Source organism: Podarcis filfolensis, assembly GCF_964270895.1.
Source record: "Podarcis filfolensis genome assembly, chromosome: 18".
NCBI classification, from domain to species: Eukaryota; Metazoa; Chordata; class Lepidosauria; order Squamata; family Lacertidae; genus Podarcis; species Podarcis filfolensis.
Genome location: NC_139622.1, coordinates 3712106 through 3732031, shown reverse-complemented (window position 1 = coordinate 3732031; position 19926 = coordinate 3712106). Strand labels below are relative to the sequence as shown.

Sequence of the window (19926 nt, the reverse complement as noted above, 5' to 3'; positions counted from 1 at the left end):
AGGCGCTGCTGGACCTCAACTCCCACCTCCCCTTGCTGTTGCCTATAGGGGATGATGGGAACTGTAGTCCAGGAACTTCTGGAGGGCGGGAGCTTGGCCTTCCCTGATTTTCTCCACGCAGAAGTTGCACTGATGGCTTCAAGTTACAAGAAAGGAGGTTCGGACTCAACATCAGGAAGAACTTTGACAGTGAGAGCTGCTTGACGGTTCTTCTTGTTCTCCTTCCTTGGAGGTTTTATGCAGAGGTTGGATGACCCCTCTATCACGGATGCTTTGGTTGCGATTCCTGCATTGTGGGGGTTGCACTAGAAGACCCTCAGGGTCCCTTCCAACTCTACAATGGAGGGCGTGAAAGGTTGGCCACCCCTGATTTTCCCACCAAGAAGCAGCAGCACCCAAGACTGCCTGAGGTCTCCCGCTCTGCGCTGCTTCACCCTTTTAAAACCCTTTCTAACTGCTGCTGATTGTTTTAACTGCTCCCACGTTGTGGGATGAGAGCTGGGAACGAGCGGTGCTTTGCTTTCCCTGAATATGAAAGTACTAAAAGGTTTCATGTGCTCCAGCTGCCGTCAGCTGTGTGGGCAATTAAGATGATGCCTAGGGCGGGTCTTTGCTGTGCGCTGACTTAGCCGACTTGTTCCGGGAGTGTTAGCAGGCCTCCAAACCCACTATTTGCCATTTGGGTCTGTTTTATCTTCCAAGGTACCAGTGGGACAACAAAGTCTTTATACGCACACTTCTATACCCACGGCCTTCTTGCAGGGGATTTACTTTAAGACCCCCATTACTTAGCGTCTATGTCCATGCACAATGAATGAAGTAGAGGACTTCATACATTTCTTTTTCTACTGCCCTATTTATGAGCTAATAAGAACTAAGCTCCTCCTCTTGATCCCGCCCACCATCACATCTAAGGAAGACTGTTTGAAATCGCTTCTTGTGGACGCAAATCCCCAAATTTCACGTGGGGTGGCAATCTTTATAGTGCAGGCTTTGAAACTCAGGGCTACACTGACTGGGTAGTGTGTCCCAGACCTGGACCAGTTTTAATTCTTTGTATTACCTTTTTAACCTAATGTGCCAAGCCTATTTTGGGGCCATTATATGTTTTATATACATCTGCATTTTAGATTCCTGGCGCTGGCAACTAAATTTTTACATTATTGTTTTAGGGTAATTTAAATGTCACAATGCCAGTAATATCGTTTGAATCTTGTTAGGTTGCTTCTCTCTAGCATTTTTGTCTTATCCTGCTATGGCTGTATGCTAATGCAATAAAGGTTTGATGATGATGATTTATACGCACACTTAAGTCCCACAATTTGATTCTTCTTTTGGTCTTTCAATACATTTTTTAACTAGCCCTCTTCCTCCTATGGATTTCTGAAACTCACTTTTGGAACTCGGACTGTGTGTGATGGATTAAGACCTCTGTGGGCTGGAGATTCTTTCCCCTCTTTTTGTTACTTGGCCTGTTTTAAACCTAGCAAACATGCTTATTTGGGGGGGGGGTCTTTTAAAGAACCTGCACTCTCCAGCCCAGCCATCACGGGGCAGCTGGGAGTTTTAGTCCAAAACATCTGTATACATGTCTACTCAAAAGTAGGTCTCTGTGTGTTTAATGTAGGACAAAGCGCAGGAAATTCGTGGCACTAATAATATTAATAGTTATTATACAATATCGCTTCCAGTGAACACTGAGAAGCTGAGTAAGATTCGTACTTAGTGCAGAAAACAGTGCTGGACAATACTGAAGAAAACCAGAAGCTGCACCTTGTACTCTGAAGTGTTTTGTTTACAACTTAACAGCAGAAAGTTGCCACCTTCAACTCATGTCATTTCAAACCCATGTGTATGCTTTAAGGCGAAAAACCTCTTGGATTATCAAAACAGTCTGCACATTTAGAAAAACCTATGTGATAGCTGAAGCAGTATGAATCTACCAGCACTGTATAGTTCCAGGGCAAACCCTATTTTTACGCCTTATTTAAAGCACTCATCTAGACATAGCTGGAAGTGATGGGGGTATTGTTTTTGTCTGTTACTATGTGTATTTGCGTTTTTTATCATAAACCGCCCAGGGATCCTCAGACGAAGGGTGGTATAGAAATCCAATAAAGATATATATTTAAAAATTGGACAATGTGACATTAAGAGGGAGTGGGAAGAGAGAGAAAATAAGACGGACCCACTGAGAAGCATGGAAGCGAAAGGCCTGGAGAGAGAGAGAGAGAGAGAGAGAGAGAGAGAGAGAGAGAGAGAGAGAGAACGCACACACAAACAGAGATGCAGTCAGTCCCTTACTTGAGGGGAGCTGCCAGGAGAGAAAGCTTGATTGGAGACAGGAGAGGTGGGAGACTGGTTGGCCGGGGAGCCAGCATTGTTGCGGTACTGCTGGAGTGAACCCTACAGAAGGACATAGAGTTAGAGAAAGAGAATAGGGTAGGGGGGAAGGAGAGAAGGCAGATGAAATCACAGGGTTCTTTCGTGGAGAGAAAGATAGAAGAGAGATGGGAGGGAAGAAAAGCCCTTGTATGAACACCCAGGGAGTCAGCTAGTACCGGTTAAACAATGCCCCAAGAGATCATGGACAGAAAAAAGTGGGGGGTACAATCATTTCTGGACTTCCTCCCGGCTTCCTGGAGAGCAAGGTGCAGCCAGGAACCATACGCTATATTCCAAATGCCTCTGCTCCTTAGAATGACAGGAAAGGCAGTGAGGAGACACAGATGGTTTTTTAAACATCCCTTTCCTAGTCAGGCTTCCCCCAAAACTCCTGGAGGGAAAGGACCCGCATGGACGTAAGAAGAGCGCTGCCGCTGGTCAGGCCAAAAGCTGATCTAGCCTTGCCTCCTGTCCTCACAGGGGCCGACCAGAAGCCACCGTGTCGGGTGAGGTGGGGTGGGGAGAGTTGCCATTCTGCTCAGGTCATGCTTGCTGGTTTCCCATGGGGGCATCTGGGCTTAGCTGGGCTAAGTGGGCCCTCTTTGTCCTGATCCCGCAAGCCGGACCTGAGCACAAGACCACCTTCCCCTCCTGTAGTTTCTCCCAGCCACAGGTAGTTCTATGCATTTACATTGAAATAAATATGCATACATTTATCTATGCAGGGCTTAATTTCACCGCCACCCCCCATCTACTGAGCATCTAAGAGCAGCCTGTTGAATCAGGCCATTGGCCTGATCCTCAAACAAGGTCTGAGAACCAGGTCTCCCCTCCTGCGGTTTCCAGCAACATGGATTCAGCAGCTTGGCTGCCTCCGACTGTGGAGGGGGAACTCTGCCAGCATGGCTAGTAGCCATCAGTAAGTCCTCTCCTCCACGGATCCCGCTTAAGGCTGGCACACTGCTTTTGCACCTGGCTCAGCCCACTCCGGAGAACACAGCCCCTTCTTTCGCTTTCTCACACCTGCATCTAGAATTGGGGAGATCTGTGCTCAGTGAACTCTCCACTCCTGTCTTGCAGCAAGGTGCTTCTCCCCCGCCCCGCCCCCCCGACTTGTCCAGGGGATGTAATAATAATAGTAATAGTAATAATAACGACGACGTTGCTGGGTGTGGATGCATGCACTGAAATCCCAGGAGAAAAAGGACAGGGTGTGTGTGCGATTTCGGACTTCCTGGGAACCTCAGTGTCAAACGTTAAACACACAGACCTCGTTGGTGCAAAGGGTTGCTTGGAACAGTGTGTGAACCTAAGAAGAGCCTGCCAGATCAGGCCAGTCACCCATCTAGTCCAGCGTCCTGTTCTCACAGTGGCCAACCAGATGTCCCCAAGCGAAACCTGCAAGCAGGATCCGAGCAACTCTCTCGTCCTGTGAATTAGAACCCCAGGCCTGAGGGTCAGGGCTAGGGAGGACCCCTAGCCAATTCAGAAGCAGGGTGTCAAGAAGTTGGCATCGTTTAGAAAGGCTGCAGAATTTTCTGGCCCCCTGCCTTTAAAGAAGAAAGAAAAGCCACACATACACAAGCTCTGCTTCGTAACACTAAAAAGAGAGAACGCTTCCGCCAACCACTCCCAACGCGTGAAGGGGAGTTTGGGGAAGACAGAAAGGGGCAGAAGGGGAAGGCTGCAAGCTCAAGCCTTAGCAAAGCTGCTCCTGCATCCTCTATGGTCAGTGGGAAGCTCAGGTGAGGCAGGTGAGACACCTCCATCCACTGAGGACCCTGAGGCTCAAAGCCAGGAACTAAACCCAGCCTTTGTCATTCACTGCGCAGCGACTCCCCAAACCACCCCACCCTCCCAGCTAGCACAACTGTAGGATGCCAGATCAGTGAGAGGGCCCGGTGCTGGCAGAGGTTGGGGTGGGAGGCTCCCCAGGAGAAGCTGCCTTTGATCAAGCCAAAAGCCTGGGGTAGAGGGCATGACGGTTTCCTGTACATACTGATAATCCACTCAGGCTGATGTCCCGAGAAGCCAGCATGCCCATTTCCTTTTGCCAAGACAAGGAAATATACGGGTGCTGGCAGCTCTCAAGGGCTGCCCAAAAGTCACCCTGAGCAGAACGACAGAGCGCACGGCCGGACTTGGGAGGCAGGCCTGTCCTCTGCCTTGAAGCTGTTACCTAAAAGCCTGCTTAGGAACGCCCAACACAGGCCCCTTGAAATTGCAGTCCTTTCTCCTAACATGCACCCTTTGGAGAAATCTCTGTAGCGACTCATTTCCCAGAGGCGACCGGGAGCAGGAGCAGTGACTGCCAAACTGGGTTTGGAAGCCATCTGCTTTGTCTACAGAGAAGCAGTCAAACACCTGCGATGTAGATGGCAGACCAACACTTCTGCAAAGGTGGTTGTGCACCAACTTCTCGCTGCCCTGTTCCTGCATGACCCAGGAGATCTTGCAAGTCCTCCGCGTGCACACCCGCCCAGACCTAGACCCACACCCCCCAGGGCTCCCTACCTTGCCCGCCCAGCCGTTCCCCAGTCCAGCTTACCGAACTGATGTCTATCCCCATGGAGGTCTGGGTCTGGCTTCCCGGCGGAGACTGTGGGATTGTGGAAGGGACGGTGACGGAGAGCGGGGGCAGCTGCACCCCTCGCTGCAGGCCGGACGTCTGCATCAGGGAGGCATTGGGCGGGAGAGCGCTGGCGACCTGGGTCTGCTGCTGCTGCTGCTGCTGGGCGCTCGTCTGGGTAAAGAAGGGGTAGGGCGGGAGCTGCTGCTCCAGGGAGAGGGCGTCCATTGCCACGGCCTGGGGAGGGGGACAGGGCAGGAGAGGGCAGTGAGGAACAGCCTCCCCTGGGTCACAGGGCAGGCAGGGAGGCCAGGGCGCTCTCCTTCAGATGACCCAGTCCGAGAGCAGGGGTCCCTACCAGTGGTCTGTGGAAACAGCCAGCATCTGGCAGAAATAAGTGATGCTCAAACGTATGTGTGCTTATATGTTTAAAATGTTCCAAAGTGCCCAGAGGTCTCTTAATAAACTTTGAGAATCTTAATCTCAGGGTCATGGGCTGGAATCCCACGTTGGGCAAAAGATTCCTGCATTGCAGAGGGTTGGTCTAGATGATTCTCGGGTTTCTTCCCATTCTATAATTCAATGATTCTAAGGCTAGAATATCAAGAGCTGGGATATGAGACAGCCAGTAGTGGTGCACTGGTTGGAGTGTTGGACTGGGACCAGAGAGACCAGGGTTCAAATCCCCACTCTGCCACAAAGTTTGCTGGCACCAGTAACGCAGAACAACATCAGATCTTTTCTGCCACCCCTCTTCAGCGCCAGCGTTTCCGTCAAAACTAGCACTGGATCATGGAAACCCCAGACCCAAGCCTCGTCCGCCTACCCCACAGCATGCTCCCAGTAAAAGCGACCCCCCCTCGCATCCCTTGCGTACCTGAGTGATTGGCGACAGAGGCGAGAGCGTGGGGGAGACCTGCTGGGGCTGGTTTCTCCTGGAGTCTGCGTTCAGCGAAAGGGGGCCGGTGGGTGGCTGTCGGTGCTGCTGGGAAGAGGCCTGCGTCGTCGTCATCCCTGTGGCAAACGGAGGGAAACGTCAGCACACGGGCTCTTCCCGTCACTCGTTCCCATGCCAAAGGGTAGTTCTGGCAAGGCTAACCCTGAACCCGCTTATTTCTCCACCACATCTCCAACATAGGTTGGATTTCATATGTGGTGGAGGTGTGAGGAAATTAAGAAATTTTGGATAGTAGTACATGAAGAACTAAAGAAGATGTTGAAAATATCAATAACAAAGAAACCAGACACATATCTCCTTGGACTGATAGATGAAGAGATACCACGGGGTGGGGGGGGGGGAGAATTTTTCTATATGCAAGTACAGCTGCTAGAATAGTGATTGCTGCTAGGTGGAAATCACAAACTATACCCACAAAGGAGGAATGGAACTGTAAACTAAATGAACACGCTTCAAAATACACAATCTGGACTCCCTCGGAAGGCGGTGGACTCTCTGTTATTGGAGGTTTGGCTGGCCCTCCGTCAGGGGTTCTTCAGCTGCGATTTCTGCATTGCAGGAAGTTGGGCTGCATGGCGCTTGGGGGTCCCTTCCAGCTCCTAACATTCTACGATTCTATGGGCTCTGCATAAGGCAGCTTCTTCAGAATTGCCTACAGTGACAGATATTCTAAGACTGAAACTCCCATCACTCTTGGCTACCGTCCACGTCAACTGGAACTGAGTCCAACGACTTCTAGAGGGCAGCAGGTTCCCCCAGGCCTGGTCTGCAATGACCAGCAACAACTCTACGATCTCCCTGAGAACTATTACCATGCTCAGCTGTCCTGGCAACCTAATAAACTCAACTCCCAAACAAGATGACCCCCTGGGCAGCGGGAGAGGGGCTAAGTCAGGTTACATCGGAGGCTGCAGCTTCATTTCCATCCTGCTGCAGGGTGAACGTGCCAGGTGTAGACAGGGCATCCTATGCATTCTGAGATGATCTACAGGGTATCCATCCTATGTTATATCCTAAACAAAAAAATTTTTTTCCTTCCAGTAGCACCTTAAAGACCAACTAAGTTAGTTCTTGGTATGAGCTTTCGTGTGCATGCACACTTCTTCAGATAACTGAAGAAGGTATCTGAAGAAGTGTGCATGCACACGAAAGCTCATACCAAGAACTAACTTAGTTGGTCTTTAAGGTGCTACTGGAAGGAAAAATGTTTTTTTGTTTTGACTATAGCAGACCAACACGGCTACCTATCTGTAACTATGTTATATCCTAACGTCCTTGAACCTGCATGCATTAGTGGCTCCCAGTATGTTTCCAAGCACAATTCAAAGTGTTGGTACTGACCTTTAAAGCCCTAAACGGCCTCAGCCCAGTATACCTGAAGGAGCGTCTCCACCCCCTTTGTTCTGCCCGGACACTGAGGTCCATCTCCGAGGACCTTCTGGCGGTTCCCTCCCTGCGAGAAGCAAAGCTACAGGGAACCAGTCAGAGGGCCTTCTCGGAAGTGGCGCCCGCCCTGTGGAATGTCCTCCCACCAGATGTCAAGGAAATAAAGAACTATCTGACTTTTAGAAGACACCTGAAGGCAGTCCTGTTTAGGGAAGTTTTTAACGTTTGAAGTTTTATTTAGTTTTTAGTCCTCTATTGGGAGCCGCCCAGACTGGCTGGGGAGACCCAGCTGGATGGGCAGGGTATTATTATTATTATTAGTGGTGGTGGTTTTGGAAGGACTAGCCAACTCCTCCAATAGCTGACTGGTTGAAGGGCCTTTCCTATCTTGAAGTATGAAAAAGCTACTTTTGCCAAGAGATTTGGGCCCCCTCCTCAGAGCTGTTTGCATGATATGCACGCCATGTGGGCTTTGCCAGTCTTCTCCCCCTTCCCTCACTGCTTCTCTCCTGTTCTTCTTTTTCTTTTTGATTCTTGGTTTCGACCACATGTGCATGATCTGTATTCTTGTTTTGTTATTTTTCTGTTGTGAACCTCCCTGGGATCTTTGGATTAAGGGTGGTATATAAATGTAAGAAACAAATCATCATAATCACCATCTTTCTAAGGAGCTCAGGGGCTCTCTTCCCTCTAACCCAAAAGTTTGGGTTTTGTAGGTTTGCCGTGACGAGGGGACAAGGAGAAAGAAACTGAACTTTTAAACAGCGATTTGCAAAATGGGTATAAGAGGCACAGCCAAAAAGGGGGCTGAAAGTTGTCTTAGAAAATTAAACCACTGTATTTTGGAGGTATCCGATGCTCTGCTACCCTCAGAGGAAGAAGGCTCTGCCCAATATTGTCCAAGGGGGTTGGACTAGATGACCCCCTAGGTCCCTTCCAACTCTATGATTCTGTGGGCCTCCGCCTGCTAACTGCCACTCCCCATTGCCTGATCCGCTTGGCTATCTGTAAAATGGAATTACTTCACAAAGACAGGGTTTGGTTTTCAGATCTCCCTCCACCCAGAACAACAAACTAGACAAAGGAGGTTTGCAACAGTGAACAGCAAGCTTAGACAGGAAGTGACATTGCAAGACAGGAAGTGAAGTCACACTGTCATTCTGGGCAGCTGCAGCCGCAACACCCCTTACCCTGATTGGCTGTGCTGATGCCCATATGCGTCAAGTTGGCCGCAAGGTTCCCAGTGCTGTTGGAACTGCTGAGGGACGGGAAAGGGGATTCTTCTGGGTCCAGCGGCGTCGGGAGAGGAGAGGGGAAGTGGATGTTTGTCAGGTCCGGCAGGGAGCCACCCGTGTTGTGAGTGGCGGGGATAAGTGTGGTAGTGTTTTCCTGGTCAGCTGACGGAAAGATGCTGTGCTCAAGAAGAAACCGGGAGGGGGGGGGGAAGAAAACTGAACCATTTGACAGACAAAAATACCCCAAGACCACATAGTTATCTCAGTTCAAGCACCGTGCCACACCACAGTTAGGCTTTCCCATGATGTCTCAACTAAGCCTTGCCTCCCATTGTTCTTGGGACTCCCCAATGAGTTGCAGCTACAGTGGTACCTCTGGATATGCACACCTCCGGTTGCATATCCTTCAGGATGTGAATGTGGGAAACCTGGAAGTATTTTGGGGGGTTTCGCCGTGTGCGCATGCACAGAAGCGCTTTACCACGCCGTGCCCATGCACAGAAGCAGTCCCTCCAGTTGCGGAAACCTTGGGATCCGACTGGAGCACCAGAACAGATCCTGTCCACAACCGGAGATACCACTGTACCTATTTCCTAGAGTTGCTAAAGCAATGACACTGTCTTTGTTGTCAGTTACATGGGAGATACAACAGCCATCTATCAAAATCTAAAGGGTTGTCACATGGAAGACGGAGCCAGCTTGTTTTCTCCTGCTCCGGAGGGTAGGGACCCAACCAATGGCTTCAAGTTACAAGAAAGAGGAGATTCCAATTAAACCAGGAGTCAGCAACCTTTTTCAGCCATGGGCCGGTTCACCGTCCCTCAGACCTTGTGGGGGGCCGGATCATATTTTTTTGGGGAAATGAATGAATTCCTGGGCCCCACAAATAACCCAGAGATGTATTTTAAATAAAAGCACACATTCTACTCATGTAAAAACACACGGATTCCTGGACCGCCCGTGGGCCGGATTTAGAAGGCGATTGGGCCGCATCCGGCCCACGGGCCTTAGGTTGCCTACCCCTGGATTAAACATTAGAAAGAGCTTTCTGATGGACAGTAGGGCAGACTCTCTTGGAAAGTGGCGGACTCTCCTTCCTTGGAGGTTTTTCAGCAGAGGCTGGATGGTCATCCATCTGGGATGCTTTAGCTGAGATTCCTGCCTTGCAGGGGGTTAGGCTAGATGACCCTTGGGGTCCCTTCCAACACCATGATTGGACATGACTCTTCCCAGCACACCCAGAGGAAGGGACAACAGACGACGGGGAAGGATCCAACTAAGTTATACTCACAGCAGACCCCTCTGAATTTAATTCAGCCTAGGATGTTCACCAATTACGGTGGGTCTGCTCAGAGTATGACCAACGGGGGATATAACCCTTTTTTTCTACAAAAAGCCAGCCAAAGTGTCCTACAAATGCAGAAACCAAACAACCCCAATTCTTTCACGTACTTGATTCCTGGAACCTCACAGGATTTAGGCCTTGAGGATCCGGTCTGAAAGAGAGAGAGACAGAGAGAGAAACGGAGTCATTCCTCTTCTGCATCATTTATATAGGCTGCAGAATCTAATCATGAGCTGTCAGGACACATTGTTTACAAAAAGGAGCTCTGGCTTAGAAGCCAAAAGGTATCGCCACCCTGAACGCTCTTAATTACAGTATTTTTTGCTCTATAGGACGCACCCGGCCATAGGACGCACCTTGTTTTAGAGGGGAAGAACAAGGAAAAAAAATTCTCCCCCTCTCTGCCCCTTCCATTTCTCCTCCCGCTTCACTGAAGGGGTGCTGCGTAGCTGTCCCTCTCTGCGCAGCGCCCCTTCAGCGAAGCGGCAGGAGAAACAGAGCCCCTTCTATTTCTCCTCCCGCTTCGCTGAAGGGGCACTGCGCAGAGAGGGAAAGCTGTGCAACGCCTCTCCAGCGAAGCGAAGCCAGGAGAGCAAGAGGAGTCGGTGCGCACCAACCCCTCTCGCTCTCCAGGCTTCAGCAAAAACAATGCGAAGCCTCTGGAGCGTGGAGGGAGCGCTCCCTCTGCGCTTCGGAGGCTTCGCGTTGCTATTGCTGAAGCCAAGGAGCCTGCATTCGCTCCATAAGACGCACACACATTTCCCCTTAATTTTTTGAAGTGTGATCCTGTCCCACCCCAGAGGACAGGATCACACTTCAAAACGACCTTGACAGATTCGAGAACTGGGCCAAAAGAAACAAGATTAATTTTAACAGGGAGAAATGTAAAGTATTGCACTTGGGCAAAAAAAATGAGAGGCACAAATACAAGATGGGTGACACCTGGCTTGAGAGCAGTACATGGGAAAAGGATCTAGGAGTCTTGGTTGACCACAAACTTGACATGAGCCAACAGTGTGACGCGGCAGCTAAAAAAGCCAATGCAATTCTGGGCTGCATCAATAGGAGTATAGCATCTAGATCAAGGGAAGTAATAGTGCCACTGTATTCTGCTCTGGTCAGACCTCACCTGGAGTACTGTGTCCAGTTCTGGGCACCACAGTTCAAGAAGGACACTGACAAACTGGAACGTGTCCAGAGGAGGGCAACCAAAATGGTCAAAGGCCTGGAAACGATGTCTTATGAGGAACGGCTAAGGGAGCTGGGCATGTTTAGCCTGGAGAAGAGGAGGTTAAGGGGTGATATGATAGCCATGTTCAAATATATAAAAGGATGTCACATAGAGGAGGGAGAAAGGTTGTTTTCTGCTGCTCCAGAGAAGCGGACACGGAGCAATGGATCCAAACTACAAGAAAGAAGATTCCACCTAAACATTAGGAAGAACTTCCTGACAGTAAGAGCTGTTCGACAGTGGAATTTGCTGCCAAGGAGTGTGGTGGAGTCTCCTTCTTTGGAGGTCTTTAAGCAGAGGCTTGACAACCATATGTCAGGAGTGCTCTGATGGTGTTTCCTGCTTGGCAGGGGGTTGGACTCGATGGCCTTTGTGGTCTCTTCCAACTCTATGATTCTATGATTTGGAAGGGAAAAGGTGCGTCTTATAGAGCAAAGAATACGGTAAGCCTTAGAAGCAAACCCAACTTTCCCCAGGGGTTGGAACAAGTTTATGCAGCTGCGCAACATGTCACACGGGGGCAGAATCAGCGCCTTTACCTTCTTAGCTTCCCACCCTTGCTTCGAGAGGTTCTTCTCCGTATCCGCTGTGTCTTCCTCCATGCCTGGGACGGCCAACAGTAAGACTACAAGAAATCAATTTAAAGGTGGGGGGAAATCTCATTAAGGATCAGCAAAAGGTGCCCTGAAAACGAGACTCCGTTGGACCCAAGCAGGTAAAACTAAACTGCATTTTTTTAACAAACAACAAATTGAAAGTCTATGCATATTTGTTGCTTTCCCTTGTTCTTCCTTTTTCCTAAAAAAAGGTCCTTTATGTGTACTGACCTGACTTTCGATATGTGTATTTTTAGGACCAACCTTATTTCTGTGGTTGTAAGTTGCATTGTGTAATTTATGGATTTTTTTTGAAGTTTCAGACTATTCATTAAAAGCCCTTTCCGCCTCCCTCCCATGTTCAGTGATAAAACAGATATACTGTATTATACTTCACCTCTTTTTTGCTGCATGTCCTGTGACCCAGCTAAGAAAGGCTCCGCCTGAGTGGGAGTCATCGTACTCTGGTGCAGGGCAGAATCTGAATTGGTCCTGGTTGAGAAAGGGCAGACAAAAACTATCAGAGCTGGAAAGTGGCCAACCTCCCACCCGGTTTTGAAAAGGAGTGCGGGAAATCACTAGCCAAGTAGCTTGACGTCTGTCTGGATTTTGGCTAAATGTTAGGGGGAACTTCCTAATGAAAGGAGTTGTTCGACAACAGGACAGTGGCTGCCTTGTGGGCTCTCTGTGGTTGGAGATATACAAGGAGCAGCTGGGCAGAAATTTGATGAAGGGAGCTCAGAGCAGGATCTTGCAACGCCAGCATCCCTAACTGGTGTTTTCTGAACATCAGTTGCTGGAACCCACCAGAGGAGAGAGTGTGAACTTGAGCTCAGGTCCTGCTTGTCAGTTTCCTACTGGGGCCTGTGGTTGAGGATGCTGGACTCAATGGGCGAGTGGCCTGATCCAGGAGGCTCCCTGTCTGCAGTTCTCTCTCCCCACCTGCCCACCCCTGTCCTGACAAAGAATTGCAGTTTTTAAAGCAGGACCGTGCTAGACAGGAGGAGGATTAACGGGACATTTTGCAAACGGAATACCCTGAGTTCAAAAATCAGCACTTACGTACCTCCTCCAGCTTGTGTCTGAAGGAGGCGACAGATAGACGGTACCATACGGACAGCTGTCCACGTGAGTCGGGCAGTCAAGGAAGAAGGGAAGGTATCCAGAGCTTCTTGGGAAAGTTTCAGCAATAAAAGTTTTAAGTGTTCGACAGGCCTTGTTGGGCGTCATATATTTACACAGACACCACATGGTGTTTGGTCAGCACAGGGCAAGAGAAAATGCCTACTTCACCAAGCCCCCAGTTTTGCAAAGAAACCCACTGCACTTAATGGGGAAGAGCTACAAAATGGTGTTCAGACGGTGTTTGCTTTCTGCTCTCTCTCCCTCTCTCAATGCCTTGCTTCCTCTTCTTTCCTTTCACCTGATATTTCCCTTCACCTCTGGCTAAAGCTGATCTCAAAGCACTGCTTCATCCTTCTCTTACGGATGGCTTCATGGCCTTTCAGATGAAAATTAACTAGGGCTACACCACATCCCACCTCAGAATGAAAGGGGGGCTTCTAGTGGGGCCCTAAATGTGGGAGAGATGGGAAGCAGGGCACGTTAAGTCGCCTCTGCTGAAAGACCAGATTCATCAGATGCCTCCTGACCCTGGGCTGTTTCTAGGACAGATAGCCATTTTCAGAACTATTGTTTAAAGAACTGTTGCCTGAGCTTGCTTTTTTCCTCTTCCTTCCTGGTCTCTCTTTCCTTGTGCGCAGTGTATTTTAAATGTGTTACCAGTTCAGGTTTTTGTGTGTTCCCAGCAGCTATTGATAAGCTGCACCTTCCTAAACACCTCCCAGGCACATGCATCCCCTCCTGTGCTTTAGGCCGCAATGCTGAGCCAAAGGATATCTGCCTGCCGTGCTTATCCACGGACAGCGGGCGCCGGTGGGGCGAGCCAAGGCGGTTCCGGTCGCGATACACCCTGTCCACCAGCCCATGGTGCCGGGTCGTCCTGCTGGTGTCCAATCCTGATGACTGAAACGGAGTCTAAAGAGAAAGGCAAATGGGCATTGAAAGGGCGGGGAAAACAACCCTGTGACAACATTGCAGGGGATTCAACCAGATGACCCTTTGGGGGGGGTGTCTCTTCTAATTCTACCAGTGTGGCAAATTGCCTTCATGCATATGGTTAGCGGTTTAACCTGGCTTCATAGGAATAATGGCGCGCTTGCAGTCCATCAGTTTCAATGATACCACACCGCTTTCAAATCTTTTACATAGTCTTTCAAAATTGAGAAACAGGCTTGGCCTCTCTCCTGCATAGTAGCTAATAATTTCCTACAGACCAAGCAAGAATATTTGTGGGGTATTATTCATAGAATCATAAGAGTTGGAAGAGATCCCCAGGGGTCATCTAGTCCAACCCTCTGCAATGCAGCAATTTCAGCTAAAGCATCCAGGACAGGTGGCCATTCAAAACTGAATTACTAGTACAGTGGTGCCCCGCAAGACGAATGCCTCGCTAAACGAAAAACCCGCAAGACGAAAGGGTTTTCCGATTTTTTAGCGGCTTCGCAAGACGAATTTCCCTATGGGCTTGCTTCGCAAGACGAAAGCCCACAGGGAAATCTCCGGGGACAGCGGGGAAGCGCAGCGCGCCTTCTCCTCTGTTCCCGGACCTGTCCTGAAGGCTTGCGGTGGGAGGTCCGGGAACAGAGGAGAAGGCGCGCAGCACTTCTCCTCTGTTCCCGGGGCTTGCGGTGGGAGGAGGGTTTTTCCTCCCCACCGCCAACATTCAGAACAGCATTCTGAATGTTGGTGGTGGGGAGGAAAGCCCTCCTCCCACCGCAAGCCTTCAGGACAGGTCCGGGAACAGAGGAGAAGGCGCGCAGCGCTTCTCCTCTGTTCTCGGACCTGTCCTGAAGACTTGCGGTGGGAGGAAGGTTTTCCTCCCCACCGCCAACATTCAGAACAGCATTCTGAATGTTGGCGGTGGGAAGGAAAGCCCTCCTCCCACCGCAAGCCTTCAGGACAGGTCCGGGAACAGAGGGGAAGGTGCGCAGCGCTTCTCTGTTCCCGGACCTGTCTTGAAGACTTGCGGTGGGAGGAAGGTTTTCCTCCCCACCGCCAACATTCAGAAGGCTGGCGGTGGGAAGAAAAGTCCTTCTCCCGCTGCCAGCCTTCAGAAGAGTTCCCCCAGGGCTGCCTAGGCTGAGGATAGCAGCCTGCTGCCCCGCGCCAGGGGCGCTCTGAAGCAGAGCTTCAGGGCTTGGAGAGCCCTGAGGGGAAGTCCTGCAGGGCTCCCCAAGCCCCTCTGAAGCAGAGCGCCCCTCGCACGGGGCAGACATTCGCAGCTTGGGGAGCCCTGCAGGCCTTCCCCGCAGGGCTCTCCAAGCTGCGGATAGCAGCCTGCTGCCCCGCGCGAGGGGCGCTCTGCTTCAGAGCGCCCCTCGCGCGGGGTAGACATTTGCAGCTTGGGGAGCCCTGCGGATAGCAGCCTGCTGCCCCACATGAGGGGCGCTCGTGCAGGGCTCCCCAAGCTGCAAATGTCTGCCCCTCGCGCGGGGCAGCAGGCTGCTATCCGCAGCTTGGGGAGCCCTGCAGGGAAGTCCTGCAGGGCTCCCCAAGCTGCAAATGTCTGCCCCGCGCGAGGGGCGCTCTGAAGCAGAGCGCCCCTCGCGCGGGGCAGCAGGCTGCTATCCGCAGCTTGGAGAGCCCTGAGGGGAAGTCCTGCAGGGCTCCCCAAGCCGCGAATGTCTGCCCCGCGCGAGGGGCGCTCTGCTTAAGAGCGCCCCTCGTGTGGGGCAGCAGGCTGCTATCCGCAGCCTAGGCAGCCCTGGGGGAACTCTTCTGAAGGCTGGCGGCGGGAGAAGGGCTTTTCTTCCCACCGCCAGCCTTCAGAAGGCTGTTCTGAAGGCTGGCGGTGGGGAGAAAAGTCCTTCCCCCCCCCCCCCGCCAGCCTTCAGAAGAGGTCTGGGGTCAGACTATCCCCGGACCTGGTCTGAAGGCGGTCTCCATAGGAACGCATTAATTGATTTTCAATGCATTCCTATGGGAAACCGTGCTTCGCAAGACGAAAAACTCGCAAGAAGAAAAAACTTGCGGAACGAATTAATTTCGTCTTGCGAGGCACCACTGTAATGTTTGCATGCACACACACACACCAAAAAAACAAAACCAAAAAACAACTTTGCAGTCTGATATCAATTTATGGGACCTGAATACAGGTGTCTGAACCAATCAGGGAGGTTTTTAATGTTGGAGTTTTTTTTGTGTGTTTTGATATTTTGTTGGAAGCCACCCAGAGCGGCTGGGGCAACCCGGTCTGATGGTTGGCATATAAATATTCTTATTCTTATTCTTATTCTTCACAATGTCCTGGGTTCTTTTGGAGGAAGGTGCAGGATTCTCATACACACACACACACACACACACACATATATATAGACATACATGAATGAATGACAAAATAATGTATACAGCGCCTTTTAGTGCAGCATTTGGATACTGCTTTTTAGATGGAGGGAAAAAGGAAATTAAGAGAAATATCTGGCGATGCTGTCGGGCAGAAAGGGCAACCCTCACCTGGAAAGGCAGGTCCATAGCACTGCTCCCAATCTGATTGACATTTGGCAGGGATCCTCCATAGTACTGGCCACGGGTCTGGCCCAACTGCAAATACTGGTTTTTCTGTAGCTGTAGCTGGAAAACAGAGAAAGAGGAAGATTAATTAAGCTGTGCAGGTTCCAGATGGAGAAGGAACAATCCTGGGCTGGCCAGGAGGAGATATGGAACCCAAGCACCTGGCAAGGTTGTACCCAACTAACCTCACAGTTGGATTTCTGCAATAGATTTACCTTTGGGATTAGTTCAGAGGATGCAACTGGCGCAGAACGCAGGGGCTAGGTTGCTTGTAATGCTCTGCTCGCACTGGCTGCTACTGAGCCAAGTTCAATGTGTTGATACTCAAGACCCTACACAACTGAAAGACCAGATTGCTTAAGAGACTGTCTTGTCTCTTACACAAGCAGTAGATCACTGAGGACTGCCGGAAAGCTTCTCCCGTGTGCTCCAAAGGTCTGAGAAGCCTGCTCCATACTAACTTGCAGCAGGGCTTTTAGTATTGCTGCTCCTGCCCTGTGGAATAGGATGCCCATTGAGATATAGCAGGTGCCCACTAGCTGTACTTTCTGGAAGTGACTGCAGTTCTTTGCTTTGGAATCTTGTAAACATCTTATTGCAATCAAATGGCATATAAACTATGCAAAAGCCACATTTCCGAGGCAGCTTGACTCTGAATGCCCATTTAACAAGAGGAGGGGGAGTCCTGACTTCTGGTCCCTGAGTTTGTGGGCTGCATGAAGGCATCCAATTGCGCAGAGCAGGGGAAAGAAGGTGCTGGTCTAGACATCTACCTCTGGCCTGACCCAGGCATGAACAGGAAGGACGGGAGCAAGGAGGCATTTACAGTGTGTTCCCGTGGTTCCCCAACTTTTGGGGGGGGTCCGTGGTTCCCCAACTTTTGGGGGGGTCCCACCCCCTCGGCTCCACAAACTCATCTCCAGTAACCCCCTACCCTACACAAAGCATAATTAAGAATAGCAGTTTGCACTAAGGAAACAACCCACTAAGGAAGATAAGTAAACAATAAAATTCAAAATCAATTGCCCATGTATTCAATATCCAATCAAAACTATTTCATTTTATTAATTCAACAAAACTGATGAACTTGTTCCAGCTTTTCAAAGTCTGATAGGCATTTACACCCCACAGAGCCCCCTGCCTCTTAGGGTCCCCCTAGATAACCCCACTGCCCCCCAGGGGAGGTACTGCCCACTTTGGGAAACACTAGCCCATGCTGAAAGAAGCATCGCCATTCCAGACAACCAAATCCTGACGCCAAGTTCCTGACTAGCTGGACAAAAAAGGAAGGGGAGGGGATATTATACATTAGTAAGATTTATACCACAACCCCTTTTAAACACATCATGAGGACAGCTTCAACACACCAGTACGCAAATATAAGCTAGAAGCAGCAGATCTGGTGAAAGCAACACAAATATGTACAGGTCGTGATAACACAGGCCAGTCTTTCCTGGTGCCTTGCATAAGTCTCAGACTACAGTTCCCATCAGCCCTGGGGACACATGGCCCTGCTGGCTGATGGGAGCTGTAGTCCAAAACAGATTTCACATACTAACCACCCAATGAATATCAGACAACCAGGGAACACAGAATGGTTACCATATTCGCTTTGTGGCCCCACAGATGCAAAGAGGATCTTTTTACCCACTGCTCCAGAATCTGATCAAGAAAATATGAGCGTCTTTTTGAGTTTGACTTGGGTTTTAATCCACAAATTAAACCACACAAAAACAAACACCATTCCTGAAGTCTCAAAAGGTTTAGGAAGCGCTTTGCTTCCCCTCCTTAAAATAGGACCAGTTGGTAACATTATCATGATGAAAAGACCCTGATGCTGGGAAAGATGGAGGGCACAAGGAGAAGGGGACGACAGAGGACGAGATGGTGGGACAGTGTTCTCAAAGCTACCAGCATGAGTTTGACCAAACTGCGGGAGGCAGTGGAAGACAGGAGTGCCTGGCGTGCTCTGGTCCAGAGTTGGACACGACTCAACAACTAAACAACAAAGGGTAAAGGGCAGGCTAACAAATAATAATAGAAAGAAAGAAAGAAAGAGTTGTAAGCTGCCTCCTTTAGGGTAAAGGGCAGGATAACAACAACAACAACAACAACAACAACAACAACAACAACAACAACAACAACAACAACAACCAGCCCTGCTTAGCAAGATGCCAGGGATTGAACTGGGACCATTTGCATGCAAAGCTTGCGCTCTGCAGCTGAGCGACGGCCCTTCCATATGGAACATGCTGAAATCAGCAGACCATTTTTACGCAGGATCTGTAAGCAAGCCATTTAAGCAGACATAACCAGGAGCTCTATTAAAACAAACACGCACAGACCAGCAGCCCCCTGCCAATTACACCCAGAGCCTAGAAACGTCCTAAGAGCTTTTACATTATTAATGCAGCTTAGCTAAAAAAGAAAAAGAAATGAAATGTAATCAATACGGGCCGCTGGAAGTCAAGGCGGAACGGACCGGGAGCCAGAAACATTTTATCAATCAGCAGATGCGCTGCTCTTGCCAGGCCGGGCCCTGGACCTAATGAGGCAGCCGTGGCGCACCTTCCCATCCCAGAGCAAACAGAAGACTCCCGCCGCCCCATCGATCCGCACAGCCCATCGCTGAGGGCTAGGCGGCGCAGAGAACCCTGTAGGCGGATGAGAGCAGCAGCCCGTTGCTGGCTCAGGCCGGCCTGTTCCAGCAATCTGCTTCCAAGAGCCAAAGTGGGGGGGAAGCCTCACAAGAAAAGAAAGCATCCTCTTTTTGCTGGGGCCCAGCGCCTGTAACTCCCCGAGGTAAACTGCCTTGGGAGGAGGAGGTTCTACTTACAGGTGGTTCTGCTGCAACACTTAGGGAGGGGCAGAGCACATTCACTGCCTCCCTCTCTTATTATTGCTGTTGTTGTTATTTATTGCATTTAAATATCACTTATTTTATCCAAGGAGCTCCAGGTGGCGTGCATGGTCCTCCCCCTCCTCACTGACCCACGCAACAACCCTGTGAGGTAGGTTAGGCTGAGAGAAGCCTTGAGGATCATTACCCAGAGAGCTGCATGGCCGAGTGGAGATTTGAACCCTCATCTCCCAGGTCCTAGTCTGGCACTGCAAACGCTACCTCAGTGCTGGCTCTCTTCTGCGACAGGAGTGCAGACTGCGCCCTTCCAGGCATGGAGTGTGCACAGGTCTGCTTGGCTCCAGCAAAAAATGGCTGCATCTCAGGCCTTCAGGCTTAGGCGTAGAGAAGGTCTCAGGCCTGGGGCTTAGGCGTAGAGAAGGTCCCAGGCCCTCCTATCGCAGAGAGAGATGATAGCAGGGATGTGCCATCTAAGGGGCTGTATCACAGTGACAGGCAGGGGCCGAGGAAAAGGGGACAGAACAATGCATGAGACTCTTATCCAGGGGTCAGCAAACTTTTTCAGCAGGGGGCCAGTCCACTGTCCCTCAGAACTTGTGGGGGGCCGGACTATATTGGGGGGGTGGTAAGAATGAATTCCTATGCCCCACAAATAACCCAGAGATGCATTTTAAATAAAAGGGCACATTCTACTCATGTAAAAACACCCTGATTCCCGGGCCGGATTAT

General features: G+C 50.3%; 1 protein-coding gene across 7 annotated transcripts in view; it reads right to left on the bottom strand.

The window, feature by feature from the left end:
- CRTC1 (CREB regulated transcription coactivator 1) overlaps nucleotides 1-19926 on the bottom strand; it is a 49551-nt gene that overhangs the window by 5521 nt on the left and 24104 nt on the right. For 2 of the 7 annotated variants that reach the window (XM_083594574.1, XM_083594575.1), the window contains exons 2-11: nucleotides 16281-16397; nucleotides 13605-13742; nucleotides 12772-12833; nucleotides 12103-12197; nucleotides 11649-11734; nucleotides 9986-10029; nucleotides 8489-8709; nucleotides 5832-5968; nucleotides 4934-5191; nucleotides 2305-2406 (exon numbers count right to left, since the gene is read on the bottom strand). In XM_083594574.1, the coding sequence (XP_083450700.1) occupies nucleotides 2305-2406; nucleotides 4934-5191; nucleotides 5832-5968; nucleotides 8489-8709; nucleotides 9986-10029; nucleotides 11649-11734; nucleotides 12103-12197; nucleotides 12772-12833; nucleotides 13605-13742; nucleotides 16281-16397 (1260 nt within the window). The remainder of the gene's footprint in view (nucleotides 1-2304; nucleotides 2407-4933; nucleotides 5192-5831; nucleotides 5969-8488; nucleotides 8710-9985; nucleotides 10030-11648; nucleotides 11735-12102; nucleotides 12198-12771; nucleotides 12834-13604; nucleotides 13743-16280; nucleotides 16398-19926) is intronic. The other 5 variants (XM_083594576.1, XM_083594577.1, XM_083594579.1 and 2 more) reach the window with 3 other exon arrangements.